At 26.6% G+C, this 24,326-nt stretch overlaps 6 protein-coding genes across 6 annotated transcripts; 1 reads left to right on the forward strand and 5 right to left on the reverse strand.

The window, feature by feature from the left end:
* Nucleotides 1-1,473: 1,473 nt before the first annotated feature.
* On the reverse strand, nucleotides 1,474-3,557 carry Phum_PHUM212280 (T-complex protein 1 subunit theta, putative; the record flags this gene model as incomplete). Its single annotated transcript, XM_002425574.1, has 5 exons — nucleotides 1,474-1,656; nucleotides 1,759-1,995; nucleotides 2,086-2,289; nucleotides 2,398-3,345; nucleotides 3,498-3,557. 5 exons carry the CDS (start codon nucleotides 3,555-3,557, stop codon nucleotides 1,474-1,476), a joined length of 1,632 nt encoding a protein of 543 aa, XP_002425619.1.
* A 452-nt stretch (nucleotides 3,558-4,009) lies between these two features.
* On the reverse strand, nucleotides 4,010-6,417 carry Phum_PHUM212290 (Prostaglandin G/H synthase 1 precursor, putative; the record flags this gene model as incomplete). The annotated part of the gene is made up of 8 exons (XM_002425575.1): nucleotides 4,010-4,263; nucleotides 4,343-4,556; nucleotides 4,633-4,922; nucleotides 5,011-5,200; nucleotides 5,312-5,625; nucleotides 5,707-5,847; nucleotides 5,936-6,079; nucleotides 6,195-6,417. 8 exons carry the CDS (start codon nucleotides 6,415-6,417, stop codon nucleotides 4,010-4,012), a joined length of 1,770 nt encoding a protein of 589 aa, XP_002425620.1.
* Nucleotides 6,418-7,314: 897 nt separating this feature from the next.
* Phum_PHUM212300 (uncharacterized protein) lies at nucleotides 7,315-9,455 on the reverse strand (the record flags this gene model as incomplete). Its single annotated transcript, XM_002425576.1, has 5 exons — nucleotides 7,315-7,340; nucleotides 7,427-7,540; nucleotides 7,654-7,767; nucleotides 8,301-8,414; nucleotides 9,314-9,455. The coding sequence occupies 5 exons, from the start codon at nucleotides 9,453-9,455 to the stop codon at nucleotides 7,315-7,317; spliced, it is 510 nt and encodes a 169-aa protein (XP_002425621.1).
* Nucleotides 9,456-15,795: 6,340 nt separating this feature from the next.
* Phum_PHUM212310 (uncharacterized protein) lies at nucleotides 15,796-18,252 on the reverse strand (the record flags this gene model as incomplete). The annotated part of the gene is made up of 6 exons (XM_002425577.1): nucleotides 15,796-16,640; nucleotides 16,727-16,853; nucleotides 16,971-17,396; nucleotides 17,577-17,692; nucleotides 17,778-18,009; nucleotides 18,118-18,252. The coding sequence occupies 6 exons, from the start codon at nucleotides 18,250-18,252 to the stop codon at nucleotides 15,796-15,798; spliced, it is 1,881 nt and encodes a 626-aa protein (XP_002425622.1).
* Nucleotides 18,253-18,417: 165 nt separating this feature from the next.
* On the forward strand, nucleotides 18,418-19,131 carry Phum_PHUM212320 (40S ribosomal protein S8, putative; the record flags this gene model as incomplete). Its single annotated transcript, XM_002425578.1, has 2 exons — nucleotides 18,418-19,097; nucleotides 19,122-19,131. Exons 1-2 carry the CDS (start codon nucleotides 18,475-18,477, stop codon nucleotides 19,129-19,131), a joined length of 633 nt encoding a protein of 210 aa, XP_002425623.1. The 5' UTR covers nucleotides 18,418-18,474.
* Nucleotides 19,132-19,720: 589 nt separating this feature from the next.
* Nucleotides 19,721-20,965, reverse strand: Phum_PHUM212330 (Coproporphyrinogen III oxidase, putative; the record flags this gene model as incomplete). Its single annotated transcript, XM_002425579.1, has 3 exons — nucleotides 19,721-19,825; nucleotides 19,903-20,497; nucleotides 20,691-20,965. 3 exons carry the CDS (start codon nucleotides 20,963-20,965, stop codon nucleotides 19,721-19,723), a joined length of 975 nt encoding a protein of 324 aa, XP_002425624.1.
* Between the last annotated feature and the right edge of the window lie 3,361 nt (nucleotides 20,966-24,326).

A 24,326-nucleotide genomic window follows, 5' to 3' on the forward strand; every position in this document is an offset into this window, starting at 1 on the left:
TTTTAATAATTAATTAGTTGTTAATAATGATAATAAATCGAGTAGTAAAAACAAACAGGGTCGGAGTAAGGGAGGAGAAGGAGGAGGAAGAGGGAGACGAGTGAGAAAAATAAAAATTTACGAATTTGAAAAAAAAACAATTGTTGTAAATTTAAAATTTGAAATCAATATTATTATTATTATTATTATTATTAGCGTTATTATTATTAATTATTATTATTATTATAGTTCGAGGACGGTAAATTGAATTGTTATTAACTTTCACTTATTATTATTTATTTATTAATATAAAATAATCGGGTGAATTGTGAAATGACATACCCTTAATTTATTTTAAATCAAATAATTTTTTTTATTTTTTTATTTTTGTTAACTTTGTTTGGGGGGTGGGGGTGAGAGGGAGGAAGGGAGAGAGAAGTGGGCGGTATCTCGGGGGGAGGGGGAAATCGAATCGATGGAAAAAACGAATGCAATGTTTGACTACCTCATATTTTTAAATAAAAATTAATTTTTATTTTATTTTATTTTTTTTTTAAATCAATTGAAATAATAATAATAATAATAATAATAATCGTTATTATTATTATTATTTATTTATTAATTCGAATGCAATTATTATTATTATTATTATTATTATTATTATTATTACCACGCCTTAAACTTTGAAATTATTGTTATTGTTGAAGTTTTTTAAATGTTATAGAAATTTATTTTTATAAATTTTTATTTTTTAATTTTTTAATTATTATTATTATTAATATTATTATTATTAATTGAAATCATAAGGAGGAATGGAGTCGATTGCTGCTTAATTGTTGATTGAAATTTAAATTTATTATTATTTTTAATTAAAAAAAAAAAATTTTTTTGAAAAAATAATTTGTTCCGTTTTATTTAATTTAAAACCTAAAGTGTCGTTTGTTTATGTTTTTTTTTTTTTTTTTTTTTTTTTTTTAAATGGAAAATTGTATGTTATTCAGTTTTTAGGGTTGGGAAAATTTTTACGTCACACTTTTTCAGGGAACTTTTTCATTTGATAAATTTTGATAAGGAAGAATGATAAGGTTTTCACACGTATCGAAGAATATGAACGATTGAAATATCAAAACAAAAAAAAAAAAAATTTTTTTTAAAGGAAATACGTCATCAATTTACATTCACTTCGCTTAATATTTGGTGAGTATGAGGAAATGGAAAATCTTTTTGAAAAAAAAAAAAATTTAAACAATAATTTGTTTATAAATTTTATTAATGAAAAGTTAACATTATAATTAAATTATATTAATTTTTTTTTTTTCAGATTATTTTCACGGAATGAAAAATTGAAAAAGACGTTCGTTAATGGTGTGAATCAGTTACGTAATAATTGTAAAAAAAATATTTTTAGTACAAAACTTAAACAAAAGTTATTTTCATATTATTAATACGCAATTCAAAAAAGGTAATGATAATGATAATAATAATAATAAATATTTAATCGTCGTCCATTCCTTCGGGTGGTTTATTTTTCGGACCTCCAGCTCTTTTCGCCATAATTATTTGATCTACTTTGAGAATGGTACAAGCCGCATTCACTGAATATTTTAAGGCCCAATATTTTGTAATAAATAAATCTAAAATTTCATTTGCAGCCGCATCGAAAATAAGAGTGTCCTTCTACAAGAAAAAAAAGATTAAATGAAGAAATTTTATGAAGGGAATTATAAATGATCGAAAACGAAAGTCAAAAATGTAAACAAAGGGTGGCAAAATATTTACCTCGACATCGAATCCAAAATTTTTATTTCCTTCTTCGTGAGAAGCGTAGAGTTTCGTTATCACTTCATTGGCATTCACGCCAGAATTTTCAGCCAAAGTTTTTGGAAATGTTTCCAAGGCGTAGGCAAATCTTTTGATTGCGTATTGATCGAGACCCGGACGAGTATCTGCAAATGATGAAATTTGTCTCGCTAACTCAATTTCAGTAGCTCCAGCTCCAGGTAAGAACCTTCCATCCTACAATTCGAAAAACATTAAGAAATAAATCATGTATTTAGTTTTCTATATAAATTTTTTTTTTTTTTCTGCGTTTCCATATATTTTTACCCTAGTCATTGCTTTAAAAGTATTGACTCCATCATCTATGGCTCTTTCAATATCATCCATGTAGTTATCGGTAGAGCCTCGAATAACAATCGTAGCAATTCTTGATTCCTTTCCATTTATTTCAAAGATTGTTACAGATGTTTCTCCGACTTCATCGACAAAAACAGAATCGGCATAACCAATTTCTTCTGCTGTAGGAGGAGTCTAAGAAAAAAACAACAATTTGTGGTAAGTATGTTTTTCACATGATCATTTTTTTTTTTTCGGTCGAAAAGAAATTGTTCAAATTGTACTTGAGAACATGGTACTGACCATTCTTGGTAAAGCTGTAGCACCAACTGTCTTACATATTCTCCTCACATCAAATTTGCTGTTAAGTCTTACCCCCATCAAATTATACTTGTTTAGGTAATGAAGAGCCATGTCTCCGAATTTACCACCGGCCACGATAACATTTACTCCAGTATCAGCAATTGCTTTTATTTGACTTTCTAGCAAACATTCCTCTCCTCTGCTGAAATCTTTCAATTCCTCAGCAGTTTTAATGAGAACAGTACCTTTGGTTTCAGTTTGAGAAATATCAATAGGACAAGTGTACACTGCAATTTTTGCATTGGTTTTCTTGGTGACATCACCCTCGACAAATCTTTTAAATACCATTCCATTAATTACTTGAGAACTGTTGAGACCAGCACCGAGAATTTTACAAACCCTAATATTGTCTACATTGAAAGTTGTTTTTTCAGGCAAAATACTGATACAGGCTTTAGTGATAAGACTTGTTAAAAAGTCCTCTTGACCAAATTGTTTACTCATAATGGCAGTTTTTATTCCCTTAGTAACATTTTGTTCATTTTTGGCATCTTTAACTTCGTAACATGTTAAACTCGGAAGGATTTCCAATGTTTTTTCTAAAGCTAATTCGTACCCTTGGGTTATCTCGCAGGGAGTCAATCCCATTCTTAACATGTCTTCTGCAGCTTCTAACAAGGCTCCGCAGAATATTATCACAAAATTAGTTCCATCTCCAACTTCTTGTTCTTGCATTTGTGATGCAAGAATCATTAACTTGGCTGCTGGATGTTCAACTTCTAATTCTTTTATAATTGTAGCCGCATCGTTGGTGACGAATAACTTTTCGAGATGATTAATAACCATTTTATTCATTCCGTTAGGACCGTAAGCAGTTCTGACAGTCTGGGCGAATTCTTTACAGGCAGAAATATTTCGAAAAACTGCTTCTTCTAAACCTTGAAAATACTGCAATTATACATTAAAACAAAAGTTAATTGAAAAATTAAACACAGTAGGGATTGTGCAACAAATAAAAAACGTGCCGGGTACGCAATTTGTTATTATTTACCAAAAGTTTTTTAACTTAAAATAATAAAATTACTATATGTAATACATACTCTTGCTCCATCTTTCAGCATTTGCATAACACCAGGAGGTTTAGGAATTGATAAAGCCATTTTGAATAGAAAATAATATAGCTACTAATTCGAAATCTGAGTCACCCACAAGTTTTAAGTAACAATGGCAGATTGAACAAGGTAGGCAACCTAATTTTTTTTTTTTTTTAAGTTGTAAAAATTAACAACCGAAGTTTTCTATTGACACGATAAAATTTACGCAGAATTTTACATTTAAGAATGTAATGTCGTCTACTCAAGTACTCATGATAATTTGAATAATTTTTTTTTTATTTTTATTTGAATTTTAAAAATAATAATTTATAATAATTTTGTGCTTTTATTTTATAATGATTTACATCTTCATTAGCAGTAAACGTATTACTAAAGGTAAATAAATCATTTAAAAAATTATAATTTTTTATTTGAAGTTTTTTTAAAAAAAAAAAAAAATTTATAAAAACATGCTTATAAAAAAAATTAATTAAAAATTATACAAAAAAAACAATAATTTAAAAATTAATAGGAGTTTTAAATGAAACCCAAACGTTATTTTTACAATTTTGCTTTAAATTTAAACATATCAACTTTTGTAATGTGGCTTTTTGAACAATATCAAAACCAATTTTTCCACCAAAGGTTGAGGATTTCCAAAACTCTGATGTTCCTATTGGATTGCTTAAAATCCCTCTTAAAGCTACAGGACCAGATAATAAAATCATTGTAGGAGGTATAACTGTATCTTTGTGTTTTTCCAAAAAGCTTCCTGAATGAAAAAAAAATAAAATTAATTAATCATTTTATTTTTTCTAACATGAAACTGTAAAAAGAGAAAAAAAACTAACCGACAACAAATTCCACAGCATCAATATCACCATACAAATCCTGTAATATTTTCCCAATTTTTTTATCTCCTGTTAAATCTTTAAAACTAGAATAAGGTTTTAAATCGAAATATTTTCTGTAATCATTAAACGAATGAAGTCTACTCTTTCGTCCTTCTTCGATCAACTGTTTCATAACATTTCCAAATGTTTTTCCAAAATTTTGAAAAGTCACCTTTATAAAATAACCAATTACTTATAATACTCCATAAAATAACAAAAACCTTATTTTAAAAAAATTTGATTTCAACCTGTCCAGCAGGAGTTCTTCCCATCAAATCGATAACAGCATCTAATCCGTGATCGAAAACAATTCTATTATTACTAAAAACTAAATCTGATAAATTATAATGATGTCCTTGAATATTATATGAATCAGGTAACATTTGATGCCAATGAAAAGGTAAACTAAATTCAAACTGCATATCATCATTAAATGTTATGGGTTCGTTATGAATAAGATTAGGTTTGAAAATCAATTTCATTTTATACTGTGCCAAATGTTGAATATATTCTTCAATTGTTATCGTTAGTAATTCACCTATTTAAAAAAAAAAAAAACACTCGATAAATATTCAATTAATTAAATTTTTTTTTTTTTTTTCAATCTACAATTATTATTTTCTCACCTAATAATATTTTTTTAGCAGTTTGATAAAGTTTTTCATCATTCCATTCTGGATATTTTTTAACAAGAATTTCACACACACGATTATGTTCTCTTAACCAAATGGTTGCCATTGAAAACATAAATGGTGTAACACTAAACATTTTATTTGTCATTGCCCATTTTGGAAAAACCGTTTTCTTACCCTTTGGCTAAAACAAAAAAAAAAAAATAATTAATATTCTTCTTATATCGATTAATCAAATGAATTATTAATCAATCAATTATTAATTAATAATTACTTTCGGATAATACATTGAAACCGATGGTTCATCTTCTAAATACGGTGGAAATTCTTGTCCGTTAATTTTTCTCGTTTTAAATTTTCCATTTATACCGCTCCTCAATGTTTTCACATTATTTTCCGATTCGTTTAAATCATCGTTATAAATATCGATAAAATTATTATTATTATTATTATTATTGTGGTTGGATGATTTTATTTTTAAAAATTGATAAGCTAAATATTGTGAAAATGTAGCAAAAATTAAATTTGTTTTCAACGGACACGGTTTAAATTGATTTCTTAAAAATAATTTTTTATATATGTAATCGATATCGGGTAATTTTGACGGTCCTGTAAATAAATCCATTATTATTATTATTATTATTATTAACAAACAAAATTATTTAAATTGATGAAAAAAAAAATGAAAACCTTTGATTCCCAATGGAGTGGGACATTCGATGGGTACAGGAGGGATTCCTCTTAATAAATAAGAATTATTATTAAATGAATTTAAAAACACATAATTTTGAGTTAGGGGCCAAACGGGAAACGAACCTAAATCATTTGCAGCTAAAAACAAGAAAATTTAATTAATTTATTTTATTTAATTAACAGTAATAAATATTCCTTAAAAAAAAAATTTTTAATTTGTTGTTACATTTATAAAATTGTCGTAGGAAACAATCGTGTAAAAGGGGAACGTTATTTATAATTGACCAAAATAATCTTCCGGTTAAAGCAAATTTTTGTTTTTTATATTGATTTAAATTTATTAAATTTCCAAACCATTTAGCAAGTGTAGCTGAAAGTGAAAAAGAAAAACAAATCGAAATATAAATAAATGGGAATGGGAACGGGGATGAGAATTGTAATAATAATAATAATAATAAAAAAATGTATATATATTATAAAGTAACATTTTTCACAATTTTTCCCGTAATATCCTGTAGGGCAAATACATTCATAAGTAGAAGAACTAACAGGACTACATATTCCTTTGTGTAAACAAGGCATGCAACAGCAAGGATTATCCCTCTCATAATTTGTACGAATTTTAATTCCACATCCAATTACAATAAATATACTAAATAATAACAACACCTTAAAATCCACTTGAATTGACACTAAAACATAAAACATAAAAAAACATCGTTATGATAATAATAATAATAAACATTTTTCATTCCAAAAAAAAATATATACATACTTTCATGTTAATTATTAACTTATAATTTTTTTATTTCAAATAAAAAAAACAATAATTTACTTTAATAAAATAAATAAATTTTATTATTTTTATTTTTAATAAAAAAAAAAAAACAAAAAACAAAAAAAATTGATGATGATGATTGAAAAGCAGACAAAATGTTTATGTTTATGTTTATGTTTTGTTTTTAATTTGGTATTCCCCCTTGGTTGGGAGGAGGGGGGAAGGGAAAAGAGGGTTTACGATGATTTAATCATACGTCACGAGGATAAGTTAATAAATAAATAAATAATTATGTATATTCTTGTATTTATTTATTATTAAATAAAATTGAAGCCTTCACAAAATATCTTTAAAGCGAATCACAAAATATGAATATAAATATAAATATATATATGTATAAATGTAATTAATATAAATATGTTGTATATAAAAAAAAAAAAAATTCTAAAAAAAAAAAAAATAATAATTTTCCCGCCTTTTTTTTTTAAATTTAAAAAAAAATTTTTTAATAAATGTATTCGCGTATTGCTTATTATTATTATTATTAATTTTTTTTTTATAAAAATTTTATTGTCATCTTTTATGCTTAAAAAAAAAAAAAAAAAAAATTTAGAAATTTTTAAAACGTGTAAAATAATAATTTTTTTCTTTTCTTTTTAGGTTTTCTTTTTTTTGGCGACTTCAACGAGTTGACTTCCGGATAAAGAGAGAGATAGAGAGAGATAGAAAAAAAAAAAAATGTCGACTTGTAAATATTCTTCTAAAACGATGATCGTGATGAAGATGATGATGGCGAAGATGACGACGACGATGACGTGAATGATGACTTAGGCCTTCTTTTCCTGATCGATAACTAAAGAAATAAGAAAAAAAATTTTTCAAGGTACGGTGTGAGAGAGAGAGAGAGAGAGACATATATATGTAATATTATGTAGTTACCTTCTTTCGTTGGCAATGGATTTTTTTCCAATGTTTCCGTGTGTTTCAATTTCGTCGGATCGAAACTTTCGATACCGCTAATGAATTTCATTTTATCCTTTTCTAATTCGATGACTGCGGAAAACAAATCGTTTATCATTATTATTATTTCGAACAAATTAAAAAAAAAAAAAAATCGTGGAACTAGAAAAAAGGGGAGGAAGTTGACATCGTGTTGAACACCATACCTTCGCGATCCGGCAGAGGATTTTTTTCTTGCGTTTCCGCGTGTTTCATTGTTTTCTTATCGAAATGTTCGACTCCGTCGAAAAGTTTCTGATGAACTTTTTCTTGGTAAACGACTGTTAAAGCGAGACGTGGCAAAAGAAAAAAAAAAAAAAGGATTTCGAAAGGTTGTGGGAATGCGAACGAATGCAAACATGCAAAAAAAAAAGACAAAAGATTAAAAAAAAAACAATCGCAAACGAAAAAAAAAATGTTTCTTTTTCTTTTTCTTTCTTTCTTTCTTTTTCCACTTTCTCGCCCAAATATAGTTTTCTTTTTAAAAATTCTTTTATCATCACGAACGATTTTCCTTTTTCTTTCATATTATAATAATCAGTTTAGAAATACAAAAATGGCGTCAATGAAAAAAAAAAAAAAAAAAAAAAGAAAGTTAAGAAAGAAATTATTTTTTCAGGCGACAAAATTTTAATTTTATTATTATTATTATTATTTACTGCATGCTCCTATCGTCGTGTAAGAAGCAAAAACTAAAACAAACATAAAAAGCAAAAAAAACGAACGAGAATCGTTAATAATAATAATAATAATTTAATCACGACAAACAAACAAACAAACAAACAAACATGTTCGATTTTTTATTATAATTTACCTTCTTTGTCCGGAAGTGGATTTTTTTCATTTGTTTCCGTGTGTTTAAGTTTACTCGTATCGAAAGCTTCGACGCCCTCTAGAAGAGCTTTTTGAGTCTTTTCTGCTGCCACATCTAATGAGAAAAACATGAGAAAAAAAAAAAAAGCAGACAATTATAATCTTTGACACCGAAAAAAAAGGAAGAAAAAAAAAATGGCTGACTTCGGGGGGAAGGGGGCGGGGAGGGAGGGATTCGTTCGTTCGTTCGATGACATTTTACTTCTTGTAATTCAAACAAACAAACAATCGATAATTACCGATGATGTTGTGACGATTTTTGGCGCCTACCTACGACAATTTGACGACCAACACGAAAAGGAAAAGGACAAACAACAACCAGAACAACAACAACAACAACCGACATTTTACCGTGGAATAATGACACACGTGGATTTCGAAAATAATATTTGAAAACGTGAGTTTGTTCGATCGCTCGTTCGATTATTCAACACGATTTTAATTTTACGTGGAATAAAAAAACAAAACAAAATGGAAGAGAACCGGATATCCGGTTATAAAATAAAAAAAACACTGACCCACGTGATAAACGAAAAGTCACCGCAGGAAAACTTGTTTTTTTTTTTTTTTTTTTCTTGTGGTTTTTTTTTTTTTTTTTCTATCAAATTTATTTTTAAAAAAATTGTCACGTCTTTTCTTCCTACCTCTTTTTCTTCTCCTACTACCACTACTACCACCACCACCACCGCCGCCATCTCTCCCTCCCTTCCTTCTCTTTTTTTTGTCTTACGAATGTTTAACCAATCATTATCGATTACGAAATAATAATTATTATTATTCCAAAATCGACAAAACTTTCGCTCTTTTTCTTTTTATGGAAAAAACGAGAAGGCGGTGGTGGTTTTTTGGGCATTTCAAGTTTCCTTTTCTTCGTTTTTTTTTTTTTTTTCGGTGAAACCGGTCGTGTCAATAGAAAAGAAAAAAAAAAAAAAAAAAAAAAAAAGGAAAACTTACCTTGAGCAGATGGCAAAATATTTTTTTCTAATGTGTTGACATCTTTTAAATTTCTTTGATTGAAACATTCCAATTGTGATTTAAGATCGGTGTTTACTTTTGGAAGATCTTTTAAAGATGGACTCACTGGTGCGGCAGACATTTTTCCTCTTCAACACAAAAAAATACAAAAAAATTAAAAAATTAAAAAAACCGGGTATTAATTTTTTTAAATTTTTTTTTTCAGTCGAGCAACGAGCCGGATAATTTTTTATTCCGCCCTGCGCACATATTTAATTATTATTATTATTATCATTATCATCATCATTATTATCGAATGTATAACGTTACGGATTTAAAATCGCTATAAACTCAATTATCGTTTATTATTATTATTATTATTATTATTATTATTATTAATTTTTTTTTCTTTTTTCTTTTCTTTTCAGGTTATGCACTGCTTATCGAAGAAGTTGAATGAATAATAATAATAATGACTACGATATATTTTGTCTTGTATACGGCCCTGATTCTGCGGATTCAACCGAGTCGTTAACGGTAAACTACAAAAGGTAAGAAAAATTACTTTTCTTTTTCTATTTTTTTCCAATCGATGCCAAAATGCTTAGTGTGCCAGTAATGATTGATAATGATAATAATAATAATGATAATAATAATAATAATAATCAACCGATTACCGTTTTTGGTGGTATATAAAGGAAGATACCAGAATTGAAAATCTTTTTTTGTTTTCCAACCCGTGGCAGCGACGGTGAAAACTCACCAGACCGTTTAAATTTTTTTTTCTAAACTTCGCTCAAGTGAATATTTTCCGGTTTTTCCGAATAATAATAATAATAATTTAAACTTGAATTTTGAATTATCAAAACGATGATAAGGCAACAACGTGCAAGAACAACAACAAAAAAATTTTTTAATTTAAAACAATTGAACTGAATTTTTAATTTGAAATGATGATAATAACAAAGTCGTTAACATTATTATTATTATTATTATTTAAATTAATAAATAATAATAATAATTATTATTATTATTATGTGTGCTCGGTCAGCGTTGCGTTCATCTTTAATTTTTTTTTTTTTTTTTTTTTTTTTTTGTATTCATCAAGTTAATTATGTTCGTACGAAGGAAAATTAAACCGGTTTTCTCGTTTCGTTTCGTTTCTTTTATGTAGAATTGATTTCTCTTTAATTTGATTTTTTTTTTTTTAAATTTAATTTTCAATTGATGCCATTTGTGGTCGTGGTGGTGGTGGCGGTGGTGCAAGGTGGTACGTGTATGAAAAGGTGCCAACATGATAAAAAAAAAAAATTATCACACACACACACACACACACACACACACTCCTGGCGCATTTTTACTTTCTATATTCGTAGGGAGGGAGGGAAATTTTTTTTTTCATTTCGATTCTATTTTTATATATATTACGCCTATCTTTTAAACAATTAGTAAACGACACAATTGATAATAATAATAATAATAATAATAATAATAATAATAATAATAATAATAATAATAATAATAATAATGGTAAAAAAAGGGTTAAGGACATTCGAGACAGGTGCATGCGTACTCGTACCTTCTTTTTTTTTTTGCTTCTGTTCACAGAACAAAGTAAAAATAAAGACAAATAAAAAAAAAAAAAATGCTTGCAAATCATAACAAAAGAAACAACCTAAAATTTGATTCGTCGTACCATCAAGGTATTATTAAATTAATAATAATAATAATAATAAGGGGTAACCGAATATTTTTTGCTTGCACAATGAAAAAAATGATTGGTCGTAAAAAAAAAAAAAAAAAAAAAATGTCAATGAAGAGGACGCTCGAAATGTTTGTTATAATTATATGATAGATATATATATAGATGAGTTAAGGTTATTTTAAGACAACAAACGACAACAACAAACAACAATTTCCTATTTGGGAAAATGGAAAATTTGTCGTACTTTTTGGTTGTGTGCGTGTGCGTGCGTGCGTGCACGGAGGTTAACGACAGATGATATTTGATCCCATTGTTCGCATTGCCATTTTCATTTCATTTCTTTTCTTTTTGTTTAATCGTGTCAAAAAATATGCAATTTAGGTTAATATTGACACAACAAACATTTTGTTTGTTTGTTTGTTTGTTCGCGAATAGTAAGTAGGCTCTAAAGGAGCCTTTGACCATTGTAATACGACACAGGTTCAAAATATTATTATTATTCAAATTTCAAGTGGAAAATCTTTTAGTTTTTTTTTTTTTTTGGGGGGGGGGAAAGAAAATCAAATTTTAATTTTAAAAAAATACTTTTGTTTGTTTGTTTGTTTGTTTGTTCGATTGTGACAAAATTAAATCTTGGGAAAACCCGGGGCCCTTTACGTCGAACTCTTTTCACCGTTACACAAAATTGTTTACCATTTAAGGAATAAATGAAGATTGAAGTTAGGTAGGTCGAGGTGACCGGGCACGGCAGACAGAAAACAACTGCATCAAACATTTTTCGTCAAAAAAGGCAAAGACAACACACGTGTGCGAACACGCACAAAAAAAAAAAAACTGTTACGACCGTGAGAAGGGGGGGACGCTACATAATAATAATAACTGGATGCTACCAATCAAATTTACAAAATGACGACGAAAGACGAAAACAAACGATAAAAAAAAACAAACAAACAAACGAACAAACAGCAAACATCACTGACAGGGTAAAAAACAAAAAGCCCAGGCCACCGACACCATAAAGTCTTTCATGCAATTTGCACACTCGATCATCATCATCATCATCATCATCGTACACTCCACGATGATGATGATGATGATGATTTACACCGGGTTACTTTCGGTCAATTGTTGTTTCCATGCATCTTTGCACGCGGTTGTATCTATAATAACTTTTTTCAATTGACTACACCGAAATGAACGAATTTAATATTAACCCCCCCTCCCCCCCCCGATCTCACGTTAAAATTTACAATTCGAGTGCGTGCACACTTTTAAAAAATAACGAACTTTTTTTTTTTGTTTACGTAATGAAAATGCGGTCATTTTACAATTAATGTCGTGTGAAAAAAAAAAAAAAATCTACGCACAATGAGTTTAAATATTTATAAACGCATACATACATAGTAGTCACACGCACGCACGCACGCACGCACGCACACGGCAATTGAACTTATTACTCATTTCCATTATTATTATTATTATTATTATTATTATTTGAATAATATTGTGTTGCGCATTCAATACAATTGGAATTCTCAATGCCAACCAATAAAACCTAATTCCTTTTTCGCTAAATTATTTTCAAGTTTTTTTTTTTTTTTTTTAAATCTGATATTTTATGTACAATTGAAAACCTTTTCAATTAGGTACGATGTAAAAAAATTGAACCTACGGCAAATAATAATAATAATCGATAAAGTTAGAAATGTGAGTCTGACTCGGGTCGGCCTTTGCCACTTGGCCTCCATTGTACAAACAAACAACAAACAACAAACGGTCTAACAATTTCATCAACGTTAGTACCTGAGAGTTAGTACCTGTGTGACTCATTTGGGAATCAATGACGACGATGCCATTTATAAAATATTTCAATTAAAATAAATTACGTTTAGTTTTTTCCATATTGAATTAACCGGGGGGTGGGGGTAGAGGAGGGGGAGAAAGAGAGAGAGAGAGAGAGAGAGAAATCAAAATTAGTAGGGGGGAAGTAATAATAATAATAATAATAATACAAATCGAAGACGAACAATAATTTATTATTATTATTATTATTTGCTTAACAATGTACTATTTGGTGGTACGAATGCATACATATTTTTTTAGGTAGGCGATAAAACCTGACCGCGAACAAATTTGACAATTGAAAAAAAATTAAGGTAGAGTCAAATTATTATTATTATTATTATTATTATTATTATTATTTTTTTTTTTTTTTTTTACGAATCAACGACCGAAAACAAACAAACAAACAAACAAACGGGAAAAAAAACCTTATCAAGAAGAATGATATCGGAGTTTTATTTATTTCTTCGGGAAAATAATAATAATAATAATAATAATAATAATAATAATAATAATAATAATAATAATAATAATAATAATTAATTAGCGTTAATTTTAAAATCAATTAATTTCATATCAACATGTTTTGTCTGGTTGGTTTAAAAACAAAAAAATCTTGCATCGACCTACCCGAACCTGTGTCATGATAATAATAATATAATCCGAACATTTTAAAAATGGCCGACCGACCGCCATAAAAAAAAAATGATTATTGATTATTGATTATATTGATTCCTATTAATTATCAATTTAATTATTTAACGACAGAAAAAAACTAAAAAAAAAATTTAATTATTTATAAACATCTGCTAAACATTTGGTGTTGAAAAAAACTCACAACAGTAAAACATAAGAAAAAAAAAAAAAAAAAAAATAATAATAATAATAATAAAATTGAATGAGTCATTTCATGTTTTCTTGTCAACAAAATTTTTTTATGAGAAGGATTTAAAGGGATAAAATCTATAAGGGAGCTTTTAAAAGCATTGGGGCGTTTGTCTGCAAGAGAGAATTTATAGAAAATGTGTTTAAATAACAATTTTTTTGGATTCTGATTCATTTTCGGTTTGAATAATGCTCATGATAAATATTATTATTTTTTGAAGCAAGATGGTTTCGAATCATTCAAACAAGAATTTTTTGTAAATGGTTGTGAGTGCGAATGTGTGTGGGAATAAAGTTATGTAAAAAGTAGTAGTAGTAACAACAACAACAACAACAACGACAACATTTTGCAAAAATATTTGGAAAAAAAAAAAAAAAAAAAGTTCACATAAAGATTATTATTATTATTATTCATTCCTATTTTGCATCGAATAAACTCATGTTTCCTAAAAAATACATTATTATTATTATTATTGTTTGTAATTTGTGTGAAATGCAATTCTTTTTTTTTTTTTTTTTTTGAAAATGTTATTGTTTAAATATTATTATCATGTATAATAGACAATAGTTTAGGCTTGGTTTATTTATTGTTTAACTCAATCTATCTATTTTTTATTGTGTTTCGAGTGCAATCCATTATTATACTATAATTTGACACTCGAATAGATCATCATCATCATCATCATCATCGATGATTTTTCAAGTAACTATTATTCGAAAAAGGTTTTTTTATTGTTTTTTTTTTTTTGTAATTCTATCAGGATTTTTGTTTTTTGGTTGTAAATGAGAACAAAATAAAAGTTTGGTTGTTGTTGTTGTTGTTACCAAAATATATGACTAATTATCGATACACATAATTATTGTGCTTGACTAAACAAAAAAGAGAAAAAATAGGCTCACAGTCTGACTGAACTTTAATTAAAGTTTATAAAATAGAAAAATAAATAAATAAATTAATTAATTAAATATTATAAAATTTAAAATTAAATAAAACAAAATAAATTTAACTTAAATGAAATTATTAGGTGGGGGGGGGAGGAGGATTAATAATAATTTGAAACGTAAAAAAAAAAAAAAAAAAATATTGAATTTTGATGCATGCTCAAACAATTTTCAAAAAAAAGTTTTAAAATTTTAATTGAATAATTTTAAATAGAATAAAATAAAAATGAATTATTAAATTTAGGAAAACGTTTAATAATTTTAAAATTTAAAAAAAGCCGGATGGTTAATTATAATTTTTTAAACAAAAAAAAAAAAAAAAGAAGAGAATTTTTAACATGGGAATGGGGATTATTATTAGTGCATTAAAAAACCAACAAAAAATTTTCATTCTCGAACGTTTTTTTTTTTTTTTTTTTAAATAGAAAAATATGAATGAAATTTATCCCAAATCATTTTTTTTCTAATAAAAAAAAAAAAAAAAGAGTTAAATAAAAAAGTTTTTTAAAAATAATATTCATATTAACCACACCCCAATGAGTAACCAACCATTTATTATTTGGTAAATCGGTAAATAAAAATTTGACGTTTTCAAATGATACACAAAAAGTTAATGGATGTAAAATTAAATTTATAATTTAAAAATAAGAAAAACTTACCAAATTTAATTTAAAATATAATGTAATATATATAAACGTGGCACAAATAATTTCAAAAAGTTTTTAAAAAAATAAAAACGATGATTATTTATTAACTCTAGCTTGTATATTGTAATTCTATCAACTGATCATTAAAGTATAAAACCCCCACAATCAACGTACTCGCATTTAAGGCGTGAGTTTTTTTTCGTTGTCGTGGCAGTAGATAAGCTCATTGAAAGTACCGCCCACAAATGAAAACTTGATTTAATTCAAAAAAAAAAAGGCTGTTAATGACATTATTAATTACAGTTTTCAATATACTTTTTTCGTTTGATAATAAATAAATATCGAGAATATCGTATAAAAAATAATTATAATTATTTAGTAAATTACATTTGGATACATTCTAATAAAAAAAATATAATTAAAACAAGTGTAAAAAAATAATAATGATGTTATTAAATTTACTAGTTGATTTGTAATTCTCTTTCAAGTTCTTCTAATTCTAAAGTTGAAATTTTACTGGTCAAAATATATCTGAGAGATAAACTTTGTAGAGATTCTAATGATGATATAATTGATTTTTCATTTCGAAACGTTTGCCACAATTTCGCAGCTTCTTTTTTATTTCCAACTTTGATTAAATATTTACAATACGTGTAAAGAACGTCTTTATCACCCTTGTTACAACTAATTCCACGTTTAAACATTTTATCAACATTTAAATTATTGTTTTTTAAAATTAACACCTCTGCGATGCTTAAACAAATTTTACTCGTGAGAGCTTTAATTAATATCGATATTATTTTTTCCGATTCGATCATATTTTTAGTTTTTGTTGTCAATTTCGATAAAATGGCGGAAAAACAATGAAATATTTTTTTTAACGTTTCAACATATTCATCTGAATTTTGAATTTTTTGAATTTCAGACATAATTATGAGCGCAATGACATTTTCGGGTAAAAAAAACAACATGTCTTCCGAATATTTGTATTCGTTAGATCGTTCTTCAACGATAACGTCACATTCTAAAAGTTCAATTTCGATAATCCTTTTCAACCAATCGACATCTTTGTCTAAAAGTGATTGATTTTGTTTGAGGATCGAAGGAAATTCTTCCGGATAATATAAATCGATTGCTTTGTTAGCGAATTCTTCTGCTTTTGATAAATCACCGGCTAGCAGGTTTGTAATGGATGCTTCGTGTAAAATTGTTATTTTCCCCGGGATTTCTATCAATCTTTTTTTTAAAATGTATTCTGGTAGTACAAATGAGTATTCGAGAACTTTTTCAAATGCTTCAGCCGATTCTTCATAACTCTACAATCATAATTACATTATTAAAATTCATTTTTTACTTTTTATTTATTTATATTAAAACCTACCTCGCTTAAACCGTATGAAACAGCTAATGCATACACAGATTCAACTTCTGAAACTTCATCATTTACATGCAGCCAATTAAGAATGAAATCTTGGAAATTTGCATTTTTATTTTTTTCCTTTTCATCGTTTAACATTATCTAAAAAATATAGAATTGTTAAGTGTTAATTAAATCTTTTCCGAAATCAATAATCATAATAGAAGAAATATTAAATAAATAAATATATACCTTATATAATTCTTCATATGTTTCAACCATTAGGTCATAAATACCCATTTGACCCCATTGACTGCCGATATGAAAATGAATCAATGGATTTTTAGGATGAATTTTTAAAGCTTCATTAAAAAATTTTAAAGCTTCTTTATGATTATTCATATCACAGTTCAATTGTCCTTTTAAAATTAAAAATTTTAATTTTAAATTGTCTGGTAGAAAATTCATATTAATTTTAGATAAATAATTTGAACAAATATTTTTTTTATTTAATTTATATGAACTTAAAGCACCCAGGTAATCATTAAGAATTGTCAAATTTGTGAATTGATTTTTAATAATTGAATTTAAACATTCTTTGTAGTCTCCTAATAAAAAATAAATTGTTGAATTTAAAATTTGTAAATATTCTACGATAGAATTTTCCATATCGAAATTAGTAGAAGTTATTTTATGCAAACCGAACTTGAAATAAAAAATTTTTTTTTGCGATTTATCATCGATAGAAAGTTTCATAAATTCAAAATTGGGAATATTATATAATAATTCATTAGAAAAATGAGATGAAATTTGCAAACATTGTTTTGAGTATTTTAAATCTAATTTTAAAATAATCATTAAAATAACAATAATTAATTCAATTACTAACAAAATAGTTTTCGGGTTATCTTTTTCAGCCAGACTTAATAATTTTATTTTATTTTCAAAAATTTTTTCTGTTATTTTTAAATGACCAGCATTTTGATGATTGATACCTATAACTAAAAAAGTAAAATTAAAAAGAAATGTTTTTTTTTTGTGAGTATTGTATATAGTAATGCAGAGGTAGAAAGATAAAAATTTTACTTTGACACAATTTTTGATTAATCATATTTAATTGCTCTTCGTCATCGACTTCCTCAGTGTCAAAATTCGATTGAAATAATATCCACCAACAAAAATTAAAAACAGAAATTAGTTTTAATTCGATTGGAATCATTTCTGAAAGGTTTCCAACTGACGTTACATTCTCACAAAAATTATTCAATTTTTTTTCCATTTCTAATTGTTTAGATGAATCATTTTCTAATACGCTAACCTAAAAAATAATAAAAATTTATCAATACTTTGTCAATTGATTTTCACATCAAAATTTTAAATAAAATAATAAAATTTAGTTTTGAAATTAAAAAGTACTTTTATTTACCATAGATTCGCATACTAGAGAACAATTTTGAATAATGAAATTATTTAGTAAATTTTCATCAGGAGGTATTAGTTTTATTAATTCTAAACATTTTTGAAACTTTCCCTTATTATATCGTTCTAAAATTTCATCCATTATTAACTAACTAACAATTATTAATTTTAAAAACTCTTCATTTTTTTTAACATAAACATTTTTCTGTTATGAAATTTCTTAAATCGAAGTGGCACTAGTATAGGCGAATGCATAAAAGGAAGTTTGAAAAAATTACTCTATGATTTTGAAGAACACATGTGGTAAAAGTGCTTCTAATCCAAATCTATTTACGTCGCTTCCTGTTAGCCATTTTGTTCCAAAATGGGTATTTCAAGAGATCACTGGCATAAGAGGCGTCCTACTGGAGGAAAAAGGAAACCTATTAGAAAGAAGAGGAAATTTGAATTAGGACGTCCAGCTGCTAATACGAAATTGGGACAACGTAGGATACATACGGTTCGTACACGCGGTGGTAATAAGAAATATCGTGCTTTGCGTTTGGATCATGGCAATTTCTCATGGGGATCAGAAAATTGTACTAGAAAAACAAGAATAATTGAAGTCGTATACAATGCTTCTAATAACGAATTGGTAAGAACGAAAACCCTTGTTAAAAATGCTATTGTCACTATCGATGCCACACCATTCAGGCAGTGGTATGAAAGCTTTTACATTACTCCATTGGGAAGAAAGAAAAGTGGAAAATTAACAGAAGCTGAAGAAGCCGTTCTTAGTAAAAAGAGGTCTAAAAAACTCATTAAGAAATACAAGGCTAGGCAGAAAAATTCCAAGGTGGAACCAGCATTAGAAGAACAGTTCCAAAATTCACGTTTGTTAGCATGTATATCGAGCAGACCTGGTCAGTGTGGTCGTGCTGACGGTTACATACTTGAGGGAAAAGAGTTGGAATTTTATTCGAGAAAAATAAAAGCTAAGAAAGGAAAGTAAAAAGTGATTTTATTCATAAGCATTATGTAAAAGAGTTTTTAAAATTATAATACATAATGTTTTATCCATACGTGGTATTTATCGTTTCATTCTCCTTTGTGCCTTCTGGTATTATTATTTATTAAAAAGATTGGTTTTACTTCTCTAATATATTCTTTATTTGCTATATTCTTATTCTCATTATTAATTGATTCATCACATGAATAATATTTGAAAATAATATTTATTAATAATCTACTTCGATTAAAAATTTAACTGAATTTCTAAGAATAGGCAATTATTTAAATGAAAATTTGCTTTTTACATTTCTTAAATATAAAAGTATAGAATTCTTGACCTAAACTTCATTAATGATTTATATATTGATTAAAAATTAATTTTTTTTGCAAGCTTTTTATCGATATCAAAGATTTCAAATTTTAAATATGAATACTCAAAGCAGTCATATTCAAGGATCTTTAAAATAAAATTAAATAGTGATAATAGTAGGGATAAATGAAAAATAAAACATTAACTTAAATTAAATATAATACAGTTCTTTTTTTAAATTAATTCAGTGCTATTATAATGATATTAAATAATTTAAAATTAATTCAAAGAATTATGAGGTAAAATTAAATTACAATACTTGTGATTGAGAGATCCAGTCAACTGGATTTTTCAAAATATTTATTAATTTTTCTTCTTTAGAATCTGGCTTAATTGAGTGCATGTATTCCCATTTCTGAAATTAAAATATTTCTTAAAAAAATTCTATTTAAAAAAAATTTGTGTAATAAAATTTACTTATAAAATACTCACAGCATTTAATGGTAGAGAAACGAGAATGCTTTCGAATCTAGCATCTGGAGTAAAAAGTCCAAATTTTGTTCCTCTATCATAAAGTAAATTAAATTCAACATATCTTCCTCTTCTCAAAAGTTGCCATTGCCTTTCGGCATACCCATAGGCATCCTCTTTGTGTTTTTTAACAATTGGTATATATGAAGGGATTACTGCCTCTGCACATTCTTTAACAAAATTAAATGCATCATGTTTTGTAGGTGATTCTAAATCATCGAAAAATATTCCACCTATTCCTCTTGTTTCATTTCTGTGCTTAATGTGAAAATATTCATCACACCATTTTTTAAATGTAGCATAGTAGTCTTTATCATGTTTGTCACAAGCATTTTTAAGTACTGTGTGAAATTGAATAAAATCTTCTTCATCAACATAATAAGGAGTTAAATCGGTGCCACCTCCAAACCACCAATGTGATAAACCATCTGCCTCTCTTGTTTCAAAATATCTATAGTTAAAATGTAGGGTTGGAACCATTGGATTTCTAGGATGAATAACAGCACTAATTCCTGCAGCAAAAAATTTTATGGGACCTTTGCTTAAAGCTTTACCCCTGAAAGTCGATGATTTTTGTAATTAAAATACACATGTTATCTTCTAACGTTAAACATAAAGTATAGAATTTATTAAAAATTAATTAAACGAAACTAATAAAGTAGAATTCGTTATTATAAAAATATTAAAAATTTAACCTGCTTCTCATTTGAGCTGCTGCCTCTTCAGGTAGTACACCATTAACAACTGACACATTAACTCCTGCTTTTTCAAAAACCATTCCTTCCTGCATAACACAAGTGATTCCACCTCCTCCTCCATCTTTCCTCAACCATCGATCAACTTTAAATTTGACTTCTTTGTCGTTTTCTTCTTCTTCAAGCGCATCACAAAATTCTTTTTGTATTCTAAGTATTAGGAGTTCCATTTGAGCTTTAATATCAAATTTTTTATTTTTTTCCAATTCATTAATATCCGTTACAGGTTCTGCTTTAAATTTATTTGTATCTATTGTACTACCGGACATAAAAGCCGGTTGAAAATATGAATGATAACTTGCCACACCAATTCCTGTAACTACAGCTGCTAAACATCTAAAATAAATGTTTTACTCATTAATAAAAACTAATAATTAGACTTGAGAGATTGATAAAAAAACATTATTGATAAATTTCACACAGTGAACATTTAAACATTTATTAAATAAAATCTATTTTTTTTTTTCTTACTTTACTCTATTTTTATTGAATGCTAGTTTTTTTGTGAATAACCCTAAAGTTCCTTTGGTACATTTAAAATAAAATGCTTTAAAACTCATTATTATTTTTTTTTTTACTTTAATTATATTTTCAATTACTTAAATATATATATATATTTAAAAATACAAAGTAAAAAAAAAAAATTAATTAAAGTTGGCAATAGTGTTGCGTGTTAGATTATTTGTAATCTATGTTAAGTTGCGTATTAATTAAATTAAAATTATTATTAATTGTTTTTTTATTGTTGTTAATATTTTATAACGTTATTACTAAATAGTTTTTTTTTTTTTTAAATGTTTATAAAATTACGTTGACGTTTAATAACGACAATGAATAAAATATTTTAAATTAAATCTCGTAAATTGTACGCGTTAAGTAAGTACGTTGTTGTCTCTCTCTCTTTTTTTTTTTTTTTAATAATTATTTAAAAATATATTCGTACGTGTGATTTTAAACAATTTTTCTAAAATTATATAAATCTTTTGACTTAATTTAAAAAAAAAAAAAAAAACTAATTTGTCTAAATTTTGGTTAAAAAGAGATAGAGAGTGATAGAAAGAGAGGAACAAGATGTTTTACTCTATGGTCTGAACGTGTTAACAGCTGATTTCGAAAGAGGAATGAATCGATAATTTTTGACGTGAAATTGATCTTTTAATTGCTCAATGTTAAATACATATTTTATTTTTGTTGTCGTCAATTTTTACATCGCGTATATAGTTATGATAAAAATAATTATGATATAAATTACGATTAATTTACGTGTAAAATAGTTATAGTGTTCACGCACGCTTTGATTTCTATAAAGTTTCCTCGGAGAAAAGTGAAAAATGACAGTCGCAGTAAAGAAGAGTCCACCCCTCGCCATTACCCAAAAGCCTGTGCTGCAGTTTTTTCGATTCTGCCATAATGAAAAGACCCATATATAAAACGGTTATTTGTGAAAAAGTGATTTTTGTGTTGTAATATCTTTTTTTTTTTTTTTTTTCTTTATCCCCTTTTTTCTCTCTCTCTCTTTCACGGGAAAACCAAATAAAAGTTAATTTCATTCTAATATATATATATATAAAATTCGTTTTTTTTTTTTTTTAAAATACGTGTTAAAATAATTATTAAAATAAGTGTTATTTTTTAATCGGTATTAATAATACTAAATAGTTTTTTTTTTTATTATATTAAATGGAGGTAAAAAATATCATAAGGAAATATTAAAAAAAGAAGAAAAAAAATGAAAAAATTCACCTTAAAAGGTGTTTTGGATGGATTTAGATCATCCGTCGCCAATCAGCAATCTAGAATTGATCAAGAAATTGTTGAAACATTAAAATCTGACAGCTTTCAAGTTGCTAAGGTAGGAAAATTACCGGTCATTTTCTTTTTTTTGCAATCAAAAATGGATTTTGTTTTATATATTTTTTTGCATTTCATTCTTCAACTGATTATTTTTTATTTTATTTTGTCGTTGATATAAATTTTAATACTATCTATGCGGGCTGATAATAATTATTGCTAACATCTGTTTCCTGGGTGTATAAAAAAAGATGAGGCACGGTTATTAACAATACACATACAAACAAACAAACAAACAACAACATATTAATCAATCAAACAATTTTATGTTTTGTTTTACTTAAAAGAAAAAAAACGGTTTCTTTTAAGTAGTAAAACAAAACCATTAGATACCCACTACCTACCCTGTAAAGATAGCATATTATTAATTCACATCTAATCAATTGAATTATTTGATTATTTGGGGAGGGATTGGGGGAGGGGTGGGGTAGGGAGACTTATAAAACAAAAAGACATTCTAAAGAATCTTGAACATGAACAAAAAAAAAACAGTTTTTATTATTAACAAAAAAAAAAAAACAGCAAAACAAAAGGTGTTTCAATGTTTTGCCAGCTAAACAAACATTTGCATCGGTTTTTCCCCCCTCCCCTCCCCTTCTTTTTTTTGCCTCCCCCCCTCTACTACCGAATACGTTTAATCAAGAATAAAGTTAATTAATTTTTTTTTTTTTTTGCTTTTTTTTTCTTTGAGATAAAAAAAAAAAAAAAAAAGGAAAAAATTTGTTTGCTTTGAATTTTAAATGTGACACAGGGATAATAATAAAGTCACAAAAATAGTTAGTTCCCACGGATTATTATTATTATTTTTTTTTTACTGTATAATAATAATAATAATAATAATAGTTAGTAACTAATTTTCGGTTTTAAAACAAAAAACCTGACACCATTGAATTTATCATGTATGTGTATGTGGGAGCAGGATCGATATCTAACAATAAGTTTAATAATATTTTTTTAAAAATAATAAGCAGTCATGAGTTGTTGTTGTTGTTGTTTGTTGTTGTTTTCTTCTTAACAAAAAAACTCGTAATGGCTAAGAATTATAGTTAAAATTATATAAAGTTTCGGTAAGACTTATCGTAAAAGCAAAAAAAAAAAAGGAAAAAAAATTTTATGGTTTTTAATTTTAGAAAAAGGAAAATAAGAAAACTCACATACTCAAACATAATTGCATATCATTAAACGAATGAATTATTTTATATTTTTTAAATGTGAGGGGGAAGGAGTGGGGAGAGAGTAGGGAAGGAGGAAAATCTTTTTTTTTTTTTTTTTCGAATATAAAATTTGATTATCTAATTTGTTAGAGAGAGAGAGAGAGAGAGAGAGGGAGAGAGAGAGAGAGAAAAGGGAATTACATACTCTTAAAACGTCAATAAAATTTCTTTTTTTTTACGGTGGATTTCGAAAAAATCCATCCTCTTGACGGCCGCCATTTTGTTTTTATTAACGAAACGAATTTTTTTTTGCTAATTTTCACACTTTTTATTTATTTCGATTGTTTGAACTGAATTATGATATACTTCCCAAAAAAAAGTTATTTATTACTATTTATAATTTTTTGTCAAAACTTTCAATTAGGTGTTAAAAAAAAAAAAAAAAAGAATTTATAATTATAATTTAATTAACAATTACTTGTCGTAATTGACATTTTTAAAAAAGGCAAAGAAAATTTTTTTGACGTGTAAGGAGATTAGTCGAATACACGGAAATGATGAAAAAACGTTATGAAAATATTAACGGAAGTACAAAAGCTTTCTCTCTCTCTCTCTCTCTCTCTCT

This window comes from Pediculus humanus, genomic scaffold (genome assembly GCF_000006295.1).
Source record: "Pediculus humanus corporis 1103172107561 genomic scaffold, whole genome shotgun sequence".
NCBI lineage: Eukaryota > Metazoa > Arthropoda > Insecta > Psocodea > Pediculidae > Pediculus > Pediculus humanus.